We start from the raw sequence: 15,326 nt of genomic DNA, 5'->3' as shown, positions 1-15,326 counted from the left end.
TGTTTTAAAATGCCTCTGGTAGAAACTCACCTTGCCATTATACCCTTTGACACCAGCAAGAAGAGGTGGCATAAACAGACATTCTTTACTTAAGTAGAAGTACAGATGCTAGCTTTTAAAAAATACTCTAATAAAAGTACTAAAAGTGGTGTTTATTATTATTAATAAACATCGTCCACAGCCATATTTTTATATTTATTATAAAGGCAGAATGGATACAACATGAGATGGACTGATTGACTGAAGGGCTGGCGGAACTAAAAACACACACATGGGATTGACGATGACAAGTCAAGCAACTGAGGAAAGGTGAGTTCTTAAATACTCAGTGGATAATAATGGATAATGGATTATGATTAAAAACAGGTAAGAACACAGCTGAACTGAATCTGACTTATCACACACAGGAAGTGGAACAGAAAATAATGCACACACACTGAGGATTACTGTTGGGTCTAAACTTTAACTATTTAATCTAACATTTACATACTAAAAGAGAAAAACGTGAAAACTAAACAGTGACAAAGTCCAAAACTGAAAAACACTGGGACAATGACCCAGGAACACTGACAGTAAGAAAGTAAAAGTAGCTCCTTTTACTTTCTTGCTACAAGCAGTTATGCAAAGCAACCTGAGCCTTGTCCCACATTAATGTGATAATAAATAATATTAACAGATGGAAATGCAAACTTTATTTTAATTATTCTAATAAGTGTGCTCAGCTTGATTGAGTTAATTAGAACATGAGCAGAGAAAAAGAAGGAACATAAAAGACTATATTTTCTGTTGCTACATTGGAGAGGGAGACTTTGCCTCTAAACAGGGAAATGTGCACAGTCAGGGGTTTATGTGGATTCAGTAGGTGGTTAAGCGAATCATGACTCCCAGTAATTTCTACTGAGAGCTCTGCTGCTTATCCTGGCTGATGTCCATTCTCTACACCAGTAGTTCCCAAACGTCGAGGACTTTAAGGGCAGTATCATAAATCTGAAAAAGACTGCAATGGGCTAAAAGACCATCAGCCAGAAGCTTGGTGAGAAAATGACAATTGCGACAATTTTGCAATTATTCAAAAAAAAAAAAAAAAAGAAACATAAAATATGAAATGGCCAGCAGTCACAATCAGTATGGTTAAATGGTTATGCCAACAAGGATTTTTCATAATTATCAGTTAATGAAAACCCAAAGTGCTTGGAAGTTTACAAAATGTGGAATAAATGTGCTCTTTAATGGGGTAAAATTAGTTCCAAAACCAAAATATCTAAGACACGCTTGTGACTATCTATCAATAAATAGACTTTATTAAGACACTACAGCTGGTGCAAGATGCTAGCAGGCAGGGGATACATGTAACGCCATAACCAAACCAAAACATTTATGTCAATTATGGCCTGAAAGTCCCGAGGTCAAAATGGGAGACAAGGGTCAAGAATGACTGAGCTGAGATCCTGCGGGACTTCCAGATATAGATGATGATGGAGATGAAGATGTGGAGGGTGAAGGTAGCGTCTCTAATAAATGAAACTAAAATAACAATAACAAGAATAAAGATCAATCAAATAAGCCAATATGGCAAAACTGTAATGATCCACTTGGCAATGTCAATCCATTGGGCATCTTTCTGGCCTTCAGACAGTAATTCTGATGGCTAAAGAACCAAAAGCGACAGGCGCAAAAAACAAACCAAAAAAAAAGAAAAAGTGTGTTAATGTGTTGAAGTGCAGCAGGAGGAGATTTCCATCAAACACTGGATTCTGATTCAGATCAAACTAACAATCCAAAGCAGCAACTTTCAAATCTCTGGATTCTTCTTGGTGGCTTTCAGATGAGCTCATGTTACAATCAGCTGCTGTGTGTGTTGTTGTGTAGCTGAAGCTCTGACTCACATTTCATATGTGACCAAAGGAAACTTGGTGCTGTGTGACACACTTTAGATTCTCTGCTGCTGCTTTGAACTCTTCAAACTAAAGAGCCAAACGGATGATTGACTGTGCAGCTCTGACATGGCACCAAATGTCCCTGTTATCAGCTGCTGGATGGACGTTATCAGAGCTTTTTAGTGCCACACGGATCACCAGGAGCTCCTCCTCTGTCTGCAAACAGGCTCAGCAGCTCTGAGCCTGTCTTCTAGTTTCTGAACATGTGTTTGTTTAGCATGTGGCTGAAACACAGGCTAAGCTAAGTCAGCTCAAACATCAGTAAAAACCTTCTTTGGTCCTCATCTATAATCAGTTATGATTATAGATGCACGTACATGCTGCACGTGAAAGCAGCATGTACAGTTTACTAACTAACCCCACAAAGCATCAGTGTTTCAATAACACTGTGAATTAAAATGGAGATGCTAATCAGGGTTAGCATGTTACCCTGCTAGCAGTCTTGGCATATGGACAATGTTGTAGCTGTATATGTTACTTAGTTTGTTCGTGTAGCTCCCAGTGAAGCAGCAGCATTCAGCCTGTTAGAGTCAACGCAAATGTCTCCATCCAAGCTCATGTTGTGCTTTGTTGTCCTCTCAGTCCCCCAGGTGGAGGTGGATTCAGGGGTGGAGTCTGTCCAGCTGCCCTTCAACACCACACTTCACCTGCCTGAAGATGTTAAAGTGAAGTGGATGGACAACTATAGGAAGGTCCACGTGTATGAGAACGGCTCTGACCAGCCTGAAGAACAGCACCAGGTTTACAGAGACCGAACGAAGATGAATGAAGACCTGCTGAAAACTGGAGACCTCAGTCTGACCCTGAAACAGCCCACAGAGAGAGACAGTGGAGAATACAGCTGTGGAGTCTGGAGTCATGGAGACATCTTCATCTTCTTCGCCAGGAGATACAAAACAGTGCAGCTCAAAGTCAGAGGTTTGTATGTCTGCGTGGGTGCGTGTGTGTGTGTGTGTGTGTGTGCGTGTGTGTGTGTGTGTGTGTGTGTGTGTGTGTGTGTGTGTGTCTCTGACTGTCTTGTGTCTCCTCTGCAGGGAGAGTTCAGGTCCAGGATCAAACAGGGGACATCAGGAACAGAAGCAGCTCCATTGATCCGACTCCTCTGATGGCTGATCAATCACTTTGATCTGTGTGTTCTTTGATTATTGATCAGTGATGTCAGAGTGGAGTCAGTGTGATGTTGTTGTTGTGTGTTTGAGACTTTTAGTGTCCATGAAGGTCTCTGCTGCCGTAGATCCTCTGAACTGTGACAGAGGTCTCACTCTGGAGGAAACTCTCAGCACTTTCCAGCAGCTCCTCCATCATGGAGGACGTTCCCTCACTGTAACAGGTGGAGGAGAGAGGAGAGGAAGCACAGGTGGATCCTCTGAGGAAGAGGAGCGTTCCTACAAACCACATGATCACATGACCAGAGGGGCGTGGCCTTCAGTGGTCGTGGTCCTAAACACGGCATGGTAGTAATCAAGTTCATATTCAAAGACTTTATTGTCATTGCATTTGAAAACAGCAAAATTTCCATCACATATAAGCAATATTTAAAAATAAGTAGAGGTTAATAAAAGGATCTATACTTTCATGAATACTCAAACTAATAGAAGTCTAAAAAAATCTCCACTACACAGCAAAATCTCCAGTGTTAAATTAACACTGGAGAGTGTCTATATGGGTCCACACCTCTGAGTGTTAAATACAACACTGTTGAGTGTTAAATTAACACTTTTGACAGTGTTATATGTTTAAAAGTAACCTAGTCAGTTTTGAAGATTAACAATGGCTAACATTGAGCAGTGCTGATTTTCTAACACTGGAAAATAACTCAAAATGTTAGAAATATTCCAGTGACACACCTGCATCGGGATTCATTCTGAGCTGATTTCAGCTCAAAACTTCCTGTTTCATGTTCAACACATCAGACACACCTGCAGCTAACATAGCTTACCTTAGGAAGGTAAGCAAGCACACCTAACCCTCGTGAGCTGTTATCTCTAGGAGCACTATTAACCCTTGTATGGTGTTCGGGTCTGTGAGACCTGTTTTCAGTTTTTTTCAAAAGAAAAATTAAACAATTAATTATCTTTTCAACCTGAAATTCATTGGCTTTGGCTTATTTTCTGTGAAGAACATAAATCCGAACTAATTTTCAATGACCTCATACTGTACCTCCCCCCACGCATTTACATTACATGCAAGGTGTTCGGGTCCACTGGACCCAGGTCTAATAAAAGTGTTGAAAGTGTAGGTCCTGTGTTCCCATACTCTGTCCTCCTCCTTTCTGGTGCTGCTGATAGTGTTTTCTTCCCCTCCTGCTCCACACAAAGTTGCAACATTATTGAAAATTCAACTACCAACACCGTCTGCTCTGACATTTACACACATTTTACCCTCTTTCTTGAGGGATCCAAATTTTATTTTCTCATACCCTGTCCCACCTGCTAATTAGGGGCATAAAACTATAAATAAGACTTTGCCAGTGTGGTTCTTTATCACAACTGATCAAGATGGCAAAAGATTATCTGCTATGAGGGCCTTATTGATTTTGGAAGCGAGAGGAGCTTCGGATGATGATGTTGACAAAGAGGTTTCAGAATATTTCACATTTCTGAAAATTCAGAGTCTGACAGTGAAGAAGAGGATGAGGTTGAGCACCAATTAGTAACAAAACAAAGATGAGCACCCCATCTGCTGCCAGCTCCAGGACCAGAACAAGCCCACCAGACAGCAAGTGAAGAAATATGGATGTCAATAACTGGTGAAATTGGATGGTCTTCTTGCCCAAGAAATGAGCCACCCTGCAGAGCTGTTACTGTGATAAGCCAGGGCCAACACGGCTGACAGGTACTCATGTGCAGGACATCAAGTCTTCATTTGAGCTTTTCATCCCAGATTCCATCCAGAAAATTATTCTGGATCGCAGTAATCTAGAAGGAAGGTGTGTTTTTGGAGAGAGGTGGAAGGAGATGGACCAAATTTATCTAAGAACCCCAAAGGCCTACTTTGGGGTTCTTATCCTTGCTGGAGTTTTCAGGTCCAAAGGGGAATCCACAGAATCCCTGTGGGATGCAGAAACCGGCAAGAACATTTCGGTGCATCAGTGTCTCTGGAAAACTTCCACAAAATTTCCAGGATTATCTGTTTTGATAACCGAGATGACAGACCAGCTCGACGGCAGAGAGACAAGCTAGCTGCCATCAGGACAGTGTGGGATAAGTGTGTGCACCACCTCCACTTGTTTTACAACCCTGGGCCTAATGTCACCATTGATGAGCAGCTGATGCCATTTAGTTGTGAAACATATTGCTTCACGTGTAAATGTGTTGTGTCTTTCCAGTCACTCCACTTGATTATAACTGATTTATTTTTTTTACAACATTTTATAAAATAAAAACGAGAAGCACATTAATTCATAAATGTGATCTAACAAAGGTAAAGGGAAAAAATTAACCATCTTTGCTGTTCATATGGCTTGTAATTGGGATGAAGTAAACATCTGTTGAGTAATTTAACATAAAATTGTTTGATAGTGTTAATTTGGAAAGCCAAAACTCTAGTGGGTCCACCAGACCCGTGAACACTGGCTGAGTAACAAAAATATGAACACCACAGAAGGGTTAAGTGGGTGAAAGGTCTTGTGTACACACAGAGCTTTATCTTTACCTCAGTTGATCTCACTCGTCCATCCGACCCTGAAAATACCTTGGTCACTCTCCTAATCTGAGGTAACTGAGGATCAACCAGCATCACCACCATTCCAAATATTGATGTCTGGTGAGGAATTTTGACAGTTTCCTTGGGTTTGCAGTCCAAACAAGTTTGCAGTCCAACAATATTTGGGATACACAACTTGGGGTAGTGAGCTATCCAGCTGCCCCACCAACTAGCAACTGCGTGTCAGAGGATCACGTTCTGCAATGTCTGCTGAGATATTTCCCTGGGGCTTGGAATTCAGGATGACCTCAATTTCAGTGAGGACAGGCCTTAGGACTTGGTCTCTCACTGTCCCTGAGCCAAAAGTGGTATAAACTGAGGTCTTAACCAAATAAATCTCATACATAAGCTCCCATACTCTGCAAAAATGTGGTGCTGCAGGAGGGTTGGAATGGTAGCTGATCTGCTGCAGGTCAGGACTAAAATGACTGAAAGAATCTTTGAACGCAGTGTCTCCACCACAGAAAATAGTCCCTTGGTGTGTGTGTGTGTGTGTGTGTGAGTTTGATCAGTTGAAGTCTTTGTTGTGGAGTCTGACAGCAGTGGGGAGGAAAGACCTGCGAAATCTTTCCATCCCACACTGCTGTCAGAGTCTCCTGCATGGGGTGGGGGATGTTGTCCAACAGGGATGACAGCTCAGCCACCATTCTCCTGTCACTCACCACCTCCACTGGGTCCAGAGGGCATCCTAGAACAGAGCTGGCCTTCCGGATCAGCCTGTTCAGTCTCTTCCTGTCTCCTGCAGAGATGCTGCGGCCCCAGCAGACCACGCCATAAAAGATGGCCGAGGCCACCACAGAGTCATAGAAGGTCTTTAGGAGTGGGCCCTTCCCCCTGGGGGAAAAAAATGTCGGGGGGGGGGGGGGCTGACTACCTTAAGGAGAACTTGTGTGTAATCTATGGAGCTGTCCAGATATAAGACTTCTGTTGCTGAGTTTAGGTGGCAAATCTGGAGATCTTACATGAAGTCCCTATCGCAACAAAGACGATCACTTTGTTGTGATAGGGACAGAAGATCCTAAGTGAAACTTTTTTGTGGACACACTGGTTTAGCTTGGAGGAGACTGCCTGACACCAGGCCTAATATTTGAGCCATCCTGACAGGTCAAAGAGGGTATACATTATTCCACATTGGCAGCCCATCTTTCAGCGAATCTCTGATCTCATCTCACCTGGCAATTTACTCAGAAGTAGCTCCAAATGTGACGCAGATGTCACCTTAGTTTCACATTCTGTGCTAAGAGTGTTGAGCATGCGAATGAGAGACCTTATTCACAGGGCAGTTATCTCAAATTCTTTAGTATCTCCCCATCGAATGTCTGGTGAATCCATCACATCAACAGTCATAAGAGCTAGTTTATGCGGTTTGCCATACCTCTTATTCAGAGCAGCCAATGTGTCAGAATCCGATTGTTCAGTGATGACGTGATGAATCCTACTTCCGGGCCTAAAGTAGTCTGCGTTTAATATGGCTTTTGTGTTGTTAACATGTTTAATGTTTTGTATTTTCTTCTATTTGATCTCAAAAAGTTCCTAAAACAGTCAGTGATCACTGTTGACCTCCCTCGGCTTTTATTACCACTAATCATTTATTTAAGCTCAGTTTTTAAAACCTTAGGATGTAACTACAGCCCAGCCCATGCAGCAGTATATGAATGACTAACCTCGTATTGTGGATGGATTATCTCAGTTGTTCTCCTGGCTAAAGTTTGGTCCTTTTACAGCATCCTGCCATGTGATTACATTTGTTCCTGACCACCGAGAACACTCACGTTAACTTTTATCGAGTGGAAAAAAGTTAGCTTGTTTATATTATGCTAACATAGCTGTGTCGCTAGCGGTCACGTAGCACATCATTATATACTAGCTAGCCCAACTTCAGTAACCCTACAAACGTCACTGCTGTTTAGTTTTCTGTCTTCATTTATGCTGGAAGTGATAGCAGAGCTGTACGTTTGAATTTGTTTCCAAAACCCCGCAGTCAGGACATGCTATATTGTAGTTAGATAGAAGCTAGTGAGCTAACTTCCTGCTAACTTCTAACTCCGTTAAATGTCATAAATTCCATTTTCATGGATGCCTGGATGTTAAACTCAATTGTTACACCTGGTAGAGCAGAACGCTGATCATTTTATTAAAGATGAAAGACTTTAGACAGTTTTTCAACTCTCAGTAATGCCACAGTGATCGTTTGATATATGGACCTGCAGCGGAGTTTAGGCCCAGACACGGCTAGTGACATCAGACTTAATGACCGGATAGGGGAATAGATGAGGTTAGTCTTCTAGTTTTAGGCAATCCATCAGTCTGAATAGCTCTGTCGCATCTGGAGGCACAAAGTTACAAAGTTATTAGGAGCTATCTTCAGTGTGGTAAACTCACAAAGTCTGGTATTGTCAGTGTAGGACCCCTGCATGTATGTTCGTGAGCTACTGGGACAGTGTGTGATTGCACAGGAGCTCCTAAGGCTTCTGAGAATGAAAAGGATGCTGAAGAATCTGCGGTGGACAAACACCTTATGTGTGTTATGTTTTTATTTGACTTTTTTTTTTTTTTTTTTTTGCAATTCTACACCCAGGTCAAAAATAAATAAAAACATACACTGTATAAATGTATCTGTCCATTGATTAGTTATGTAACTACTTGGAAGGATGGATCTCACAGCACAAATACATTTCCAACCTATTTTATGAGTGTGCTGCATATTATTATACATAATGCATGTATCTGGTATGTTTATAAATGTCAGGAAATCAAAAGCAAAGTGAGACTACACGAGGGCACATGTTTGAACAAGTATGGTTCATTCATCATAATTATTTATTAATCAGAAAACAAACAGTAGCCCAATATCAGAGCTGTAACATGATATTGAATAGAAGCTGCCAACTTAGCTCTGCAGAGTAGGCAATCATAATGAAGCATTCATTTTAATTTGTAGATTCAAGCTGTTCTTTGCATTTTGTCCACTGGACTCCACAAAAGAGGACTGTGTTAGAAAGCTTTGAGTAACAAACCCTTTTTTAAATACGAGCTTCAATACTTCATAAAGCTTTATTTGGCCGTCGCTGGTTTCTGTCATGTGATTTAAAACAATGACAAAAAAATAAAACAGGAAGGGAGAACCATAAGTACATGACAGCACAGACGCATGAAAGAACTTATCACAGGAGGATGAGACGGGAAACAGTGAAGGAATAAAATAAAGCAACATCAACAGTAACTGGAAATAAACACTCCAGACTGAAACACTGAGGAATAACACGGAGATGAAATAGAAACAATCAGCAAACTAATAATCACATAGAAAACATTTAATAATAAACACACAGTCCAGAAACTCAAAGAGCCAGGACCATGACAGTTTCAGCCTGCTGTATTTCCTGTGCTTGTTTCCATGGTGACAGCATGTTTGTCTCTCTGATTTCCAAAAGTGAACGTGTGTCAGCAGAAACCTGTGGCTCACAAACACGTCTGCATTTATCTGTATGAAAGCCAAAGAAGAGGCCACGCCCACAAAAACTGTGACAGAAGAGCCTAAAAACAGATGTTAGCCCACATCTGTGCTCAGACACAGCTGGGAGAATGACGTGTGGATAATAAAGTTTGATTGGCTGTCACATGATTCAAGCAGAAAAGCTTCTGAAACATTTTTCTTTTCCTCTCAGAGTCTTCTTTCTTCTTCCATCTCCAGCCAAGAGCTTCCCATCAGGCTGCACTCTCCACCTCACACTGACTCCACTCACTCCTTTCTTCTTCAGCTGCTCCTTCACCTGTCAGACAGCAGCCACAATGTTTGTTCTTTTCATTCAAAATCAGCAAATTCATATACATATAAACGGTGTGAGTGTAAAGGTGGACTGTGGGAACTTGCCCTTGTCAGCAGTTCTGCTTTCACAGCAGAGTCATTCAGATCCACAGGAGAGTCCTCCACATGTACTGTGAGCTTCACTACCTGCCTCTTTACTGCAGACACAGAAACAGAAGCTAAATGAAGCCACCATCATTTAAACCATCACTGCTGCTGCTGTGATTGCAGGCAGCAGTGAATGCTCTGGTTGGGACTGCAGAGCATGTTTAGCCCTCATTCTCCATATCACACAGGTCCAGACAATGTCCCACATTTTAATTTGATCTAGTTTAGAGAAATAACAAGTCTCTCGCACAAAACGAGGCTGACAAAAAGACAAGCTCCTTTTTAGAATGCATTCTTAAAACTTTATTAAAATTAATCGCAGCGTGTCTGACTTTGTTTGTGTAGATGTGTTTTTAAGCTTCCTCTCATCCTGAACAGTGTCTCACACAAACATGGTCTTTGTGCCACACTAACTTTTGGATGTGTGTTTGGGGTTGTTATCATTTGTAATACTGCCCTTTGGCCCAGTTTCTGAAGGGAGGGGATCATGATCTGCTTCAGCTTCTTCGGTATGTCACACTACATATTGGCATTACCTCGATTAACTGTAGCCCCCCAGTGCCACCAGCACTCCCACCACCATGTTTGACTGTAGGTAAGACACACTTATCTTTTTCCTCACCTGGTTGCTGCCACACATTCTTGACACCATCTGAACCAAATAAGTTTATCTTGATCTCATCAGACCACAGCTAACCCATGTCCTTAGTCTGCTTGTCTGCAGCAAACTGGTTGTGGGATTTGTTTTGCATTATCTTCACAAGAAGCTTCCTTCTGAGATAACAGCCAAGTGATGCAGTGTGTGGCATATGGTCTGAGCACCCCCCCCCCCCCCCCCCACCCCCCACCCTGACCTTGCACCTTGGCCCTGTAACATTATCACATGACACCAGGAAAGGAAAATGGCTTTCACCTTGGGTTATACTGACTAGGGGTGGCTTTTAATTATCGATTTTCCGATACAAATCGATTCTAGCTTTAATAACGCGATATCGATTCATTACAATCCTGAATAGATTTTTAAATATTAATTTATTTTGCCCGAAATGCTAGAATCTCAGGTTAAACCTCACAAAATTTCGACAAATTTCATTGTGGTATTGCACTTTTCACTTAAAGTTGTGAAGATGTCACAAGGGGGAGAGAGCTATGGGTGCGATAGGCCGTTGCAATGCTCCTGTAGCTCAAACAAGGAAAGGCCTGCAGACCAAACGCAGTTAATGACTCCTGGTCTGCTTTTCTGTTTAAAAACAGGATCCATAGAAGACCTGTAACATATGCTTCAAGTGTCTTTCATCTAGTATTTGTTATCTTAAATATACATCACCATGCAAAAGTCTTTTTTTGTTTGGTTTGTTAAGCCACCTGACCTGCAAATAACTCAAGCATAAAATACCTTGATGTTGAACTCTCTGAGGGTTTACCTTATAAAAACTATATTTCCGTTTTGGAAATTTATTAATTCTCTGCAGCTGTTTCCCATTACTCTCCAGAAAATGCAGACATTACAGGTGGCTCAAGACTTTTGCACAACACCGTGTGTCTAAAATTGCTTGCGATCCTTAAAGGAAAGACAATGAAGGCTCACCAGGTGTAGGGAGGCTGTAGCAGACAAACGGTAATCTTGTTTCACAGGACAAAGTCTTCCATTCTCCTGAACGAGTCAGAGCTGCACAGATCGTACTCATACCCCTAAACGGGTTCATCCCACTGGCCCAGTTTGAGAATGAGTACTTTGTGCCGTCAGACCAGTAAATGTGTGGCTCTCTGTGCAGGCCAATCCACACCCTTTTACTCTGAGCCTTTTCATGAACTTGTTGGTTCTCTCCGGTGTTCTTGACAGTGGCCAGGTCCAAGAAGTTCTCCCTGCAGTACCTCTGAGCATCGGACCAACTCATTTCTTTATCCACCAAATCAAACTCAGGGTTCATCCGTGATCCTGAAAGTTAAAATGCAGAAACGTTTTGTCTTGTTGCATGCTCAATCATCGAGATAAGGAAATCCAATAAGTTGATTGTATTCATCTGGACGTTTTCAGTGAGAGAAACGGTTCATCATCACCCAAAAGCCTTCTTCAGTCTCAGCTGACTGCAGGTTTCCTTAACCTTTTAAAAAGTACTTTTATGCAATGACTGAAACTAGCATGAAACCAAATGTAATGGCCTTTGATTGCTGGTCAATGGTCATGACAATTTGCATATTAATGATCATAAACTGACCTCAAAGCCCTTTGTTTATGCATTGGGTTCGTTTTTCCATTGTGCAAAGGTGTTTATAAGGTTTGGGAAACCCGCAGTCAGCTGATGATGATGATGATGAAACGTTTCTCCCACTGAAAACGCTACGTCTAGTTGAACTTTTTAGAATTTTTTCTTTGAAATCAAAGTTTAAAGTATAAAAGTTTAAAATCAAATGTAGGTTTTTTTCTACCTCTGTAGCAAATAAACTGGAGCTTTTCTCTGCAGTTATAATCCCACCATTTTCCTTTTAAAGAGGACACACAGAACTGAACCCCAGAGTAAAAATCTGGTTCATATTCAGAAGTGTCCCAGTTCCTGTAGTCAGCTCCACTCCCTGTGAGCCCATCTGACCACCTCCAGCTGATCTGACTGTACAGACCGATCCAGAGCTCAGAGCTGTGAGCAGCAGGTGAAACTGTGCTGTTCAGCTGCTTCATTTCTTCAGTGTTCTTGATGGAGGCCAGGTCTGTGTGAGTCTGTGTGCAGTAGCTCTGAGCTTCAGTCCAAGTCTTTGCATCATCAACATAGTGGTACTGACGGGGTCAGCATGTGGAGACAAACCAGCCTGAAAGGGGAAACGTTTGACTGGGTCAGTTTGTAGAGACACTCTGAGTCTATCTGAGACTCTGGGCCTATCAGGGGCTGAGACTGATCTGAGTAATAAATGCTGTTGTAGACGACAAACAGCTGGACTTACCTGAGAAGCAGCAGACACACAGCAGGATCCTCTCCATGATGCTGCTGCTCTGGATGCTGTGTGTCAGCAGATTCACTCACTGATCTCTGTTTGCTGCTTAGACTCATTTACACACATTCAAAGCTGCTTCATCACTTCACTGGAAATGCTGATGTATGCAAAACCTCACTCTGTGCTCTCCATGCACAGCTGTGAGCTCACATCTTATCTTCCACAGTAAAGTCTGATGCACAGCACTGCTCGCTGTCTCCATCCAGCACACAGTGAGAGCATGAGGGAGTGAGCAGGTGTGGTCCTGGTACTCCTGTCATGTTGTTGATCAGAGTCCAGTGGACAAAGAGTTTGTGCAACAAGCCAAATATTTGATTTTGTGCCGCTTCATGAATCAAAATCACAGTAAGAATATTTAAACTAGTGACCTGATGCTGTCACATCACAGCCACACAGCACTCTGACTCTTCCTCGTATCCACCGGGGCAACTCTGTGCTACCAACAACATGAAATGGTTGATAAACAGCAGCTCAGCTGGATAACGGTTTCTCTCTTCTAAGCTTCACATGGAGGTAAATGAACATGAAGCTTCATCTGTCAGTCTAACCAAATCTCATCATTTCCATTGCTGACCTCAGCGCTTTATCAGCTCTCTGTCCTTGAAGCAACACTTTCATTTGCTTCATCAAACACAGATATCGCCCATGTTTGAATGTTTTGCTGTTCAGCAGCTGAATGTCTTTATGAACTGTGAGTACTGAGATCCGTCCCACTCACCCAGCCCAGTCTTCCATTTATGTCCTCGTTTACACAGATGTCTTTCAGGTGTTTCAGTGCTCTTTCCATGGAGACAGTTTGAAACAGGTGAGAGGAAGCAGAATCAAAGAGAAATACATGATCAGGGTGGATGCAGGACCAAAACGCAGGACTCTGAATGCAGAAACAGGAAGTTCAAACCAACAAAGAGTTTCATCAGAAGTTCACAACAACATAAAGCAAAGTACTTTGTATTAAGTCATCGAATTTGTAGAGCCACCACATCCATAAACTTTCTTCATGTGTTCATAGTGAGGCTGTCTCGGTCTGTGGGAGTGTCTGGAAATTTTCCAGCCTGAGTTGGTGTGGTCACGGGGTTCACCTCAGGGGCGGAGCTTTCGGTTCCGTACCTGTATCTCATCCACGATCAATCAGCAGAAGGATTCTTTAGGCCAGCACTGTCATCCACTTATTGCCAGTTTGGCCTACTTCCTATGGCGGCAACTAGGCCTCCCTGGAGTTTAGCGTTGTGCCTGTAGTCTGCGTTTCTCTGTGCTTCAGTTCCACAGGCAAGGTAAACTTTACCTTGCCTGGCTGGTAAAGACTGACAGAGACGGGGAAGACAGAGACGTCTTCCCCGTCTCTGTCAGTCCCTGCATCCTTAAATGTCTCCAGTTGTCCCGAGTTCCCTGTGACTGTCTCCTTGGTGCGTTTAAACCCCTGTTTCTCCCTGTCCTCATCGTCTGTTGTCTTCATCTCCATCTCCGTTATCAGTCATCATAATTTTACCATCTCTGTGCAAGTCTGCAAATTTCTTTATTAAATCATAAGATTCTTAAATTCATCAAGTCTCTCTGTGCCTGGGTCCTCATCACAAAGCATGACATCACTGTTTTGTACATTTAAACACAATTTAATCCCCACATTTGTGAAAGAAAAGCAAAACACTTTTTTGAAAAGTCTGTAACAAAACCATCAAATCTGATAAAGGTTATTTAAATGCTGCTAAAGAAGAATGGATTGGAATAAAAAATACACATCCTAACCTTGATTACTGGAGGAGAATAATGAATGATGCTCACAGTGAGTAAAAAGTAAACTGAGGGCATTTTTTGGATACATAAAAAAACTCCCAAAACAATTTACAAATAAATTATTACAAAATATTAATAAAAAACTATAAAAATGGAGGCAACTCTGCCTGTGGTAGAATGTATAAAATGTATGAAAAAATCTTTACTGCAGAAACTAATTTTGTGTTGTAAGATTTATGAGTTTCATGCTTTCATAGTGGTACTTGGGAGGGTTGACACTTTCTCAGGTGGTCCACACTATAAAAAGTGTGAGAAACACTGATAAGTGTGTGTGTGCTTTTGGGAAACATTTAAAGCTGCAGTACAGAATCTTTGAAACAAGCTTAAAACATTTGTAGAAACAGAGCATCTGCTTCTCTTTACAGCTGCTCACTCCACCAGGGCTGTTTGGCTCTGATAGTGAGCAAATGTGATGCATGTACTGCGGCAGTCATACAGACAACTGGACGGTCCAAAAGTTAGCCTACGAATTACTGGCTGAGGTTTCAGTAGAGTTGTGGCTGAATCACATAAAAATATATCATTAATTTTAATCTCCCCGATCAATGATAATGTTATCAGAAATGTTTCAACCCAGTTTGTTTTGCAGATTCTGTACAGCAGCTTTAATACAGGGAGAACACAACTTCCAGATTGTGTTGAGTGAAATCAGGTTTTTTCTCTTTGTCAGTTCAACAGTTTCTGCCCGTCACTGTTCTCTGTCTGTTTGCTTACCTGGTTCTTCCTGACCTTGTACTTTCTCCTCACGTTCCCTCTTTCCTCTCTCCCTCTTTGGACTGACAATCATACACAAATAGATTGTATTCAATTAGATGAAAAATTACATTAATATTAAAAAAATACTTTTAAGATCACTAACAAAAAGTCCTCTCTCAGTGTATTTTAGACCAAAAGGCAAATAACAAACCACACGAACATCTAATAAAAGATATAAACATTGAAACATTGATCGAACATTGTTCTTGATTGATGGATCATTTGATTTTACA

General features: G+C 41.7%; 1 protein-coding gene across 1 annotated transcript; it reads right to left on the bottom strand.

Moving 5' to 3' along the window:
• Positions 1–9,394: 9,394 nt before the first annotated feature.
• On the bottom strand, positions 9,395–12,177 carry LOC113010071 (lymphocyte antigen 75-like). Its single transcript, XM_026148901.1, has 3 exons — positions 11,989–12,177; positions 11,147–11,497; positions 9,395–9,608 (listed from the first exon to the last, which is right to left on the bottom strand). The coding sequence occupies exons 2-3, from the start codon at positions 11,487–11,489 to the stop codon at positions 9,448–9,450; spliced, it is 504 nt and encodes a 167-aa protein (XP_026004686.1). The 5' UTR covers positions 11,490–11,497; positions 11,989–12,177; the 3' UTR covers positions 9,395–9,447.
• Positions 12,178–15,326: the final 3,149 nt, after the last annotated feature.

The sequence above is a fragment of the Astatotilapia calliptera genome, chromosome 3, assembly GCF_900246225.1.
Source record: "Astatotilapia calliptera chromosome 3, fAstCal1.2, whole genome shotgun sequence".
In the NCBI taxonomy this organism is placed as follows: domain Eukaryota; kingdom Metazoa; phylum Chordata; class Actinopteri; order Cichliformes; family Cichlidae; genus Astatotilapia; species Astatotilapia calliptera.
This window is presented reverse-complemented; position numbering and strand designations above follow the sequence as displayed.

Excerpts from the sequence above, each read along its gene's own strand:
- LOC113010071 (XM_026148901.1), bottom strand. The coding sequence starts at position 11,489 with ATGAACCCTGAGTTTGATTTGGTGGATAAAGAAATGAGTTGGTCCGAT. Across the intron at positions 9,609-11,146 it reads CTACAGCCTCCCTACACCTG|TAAAGAGGCAGGTAGTGAAG; the intron begins GTGAGCCTTCAT and ends CTGTGTCTGCAG.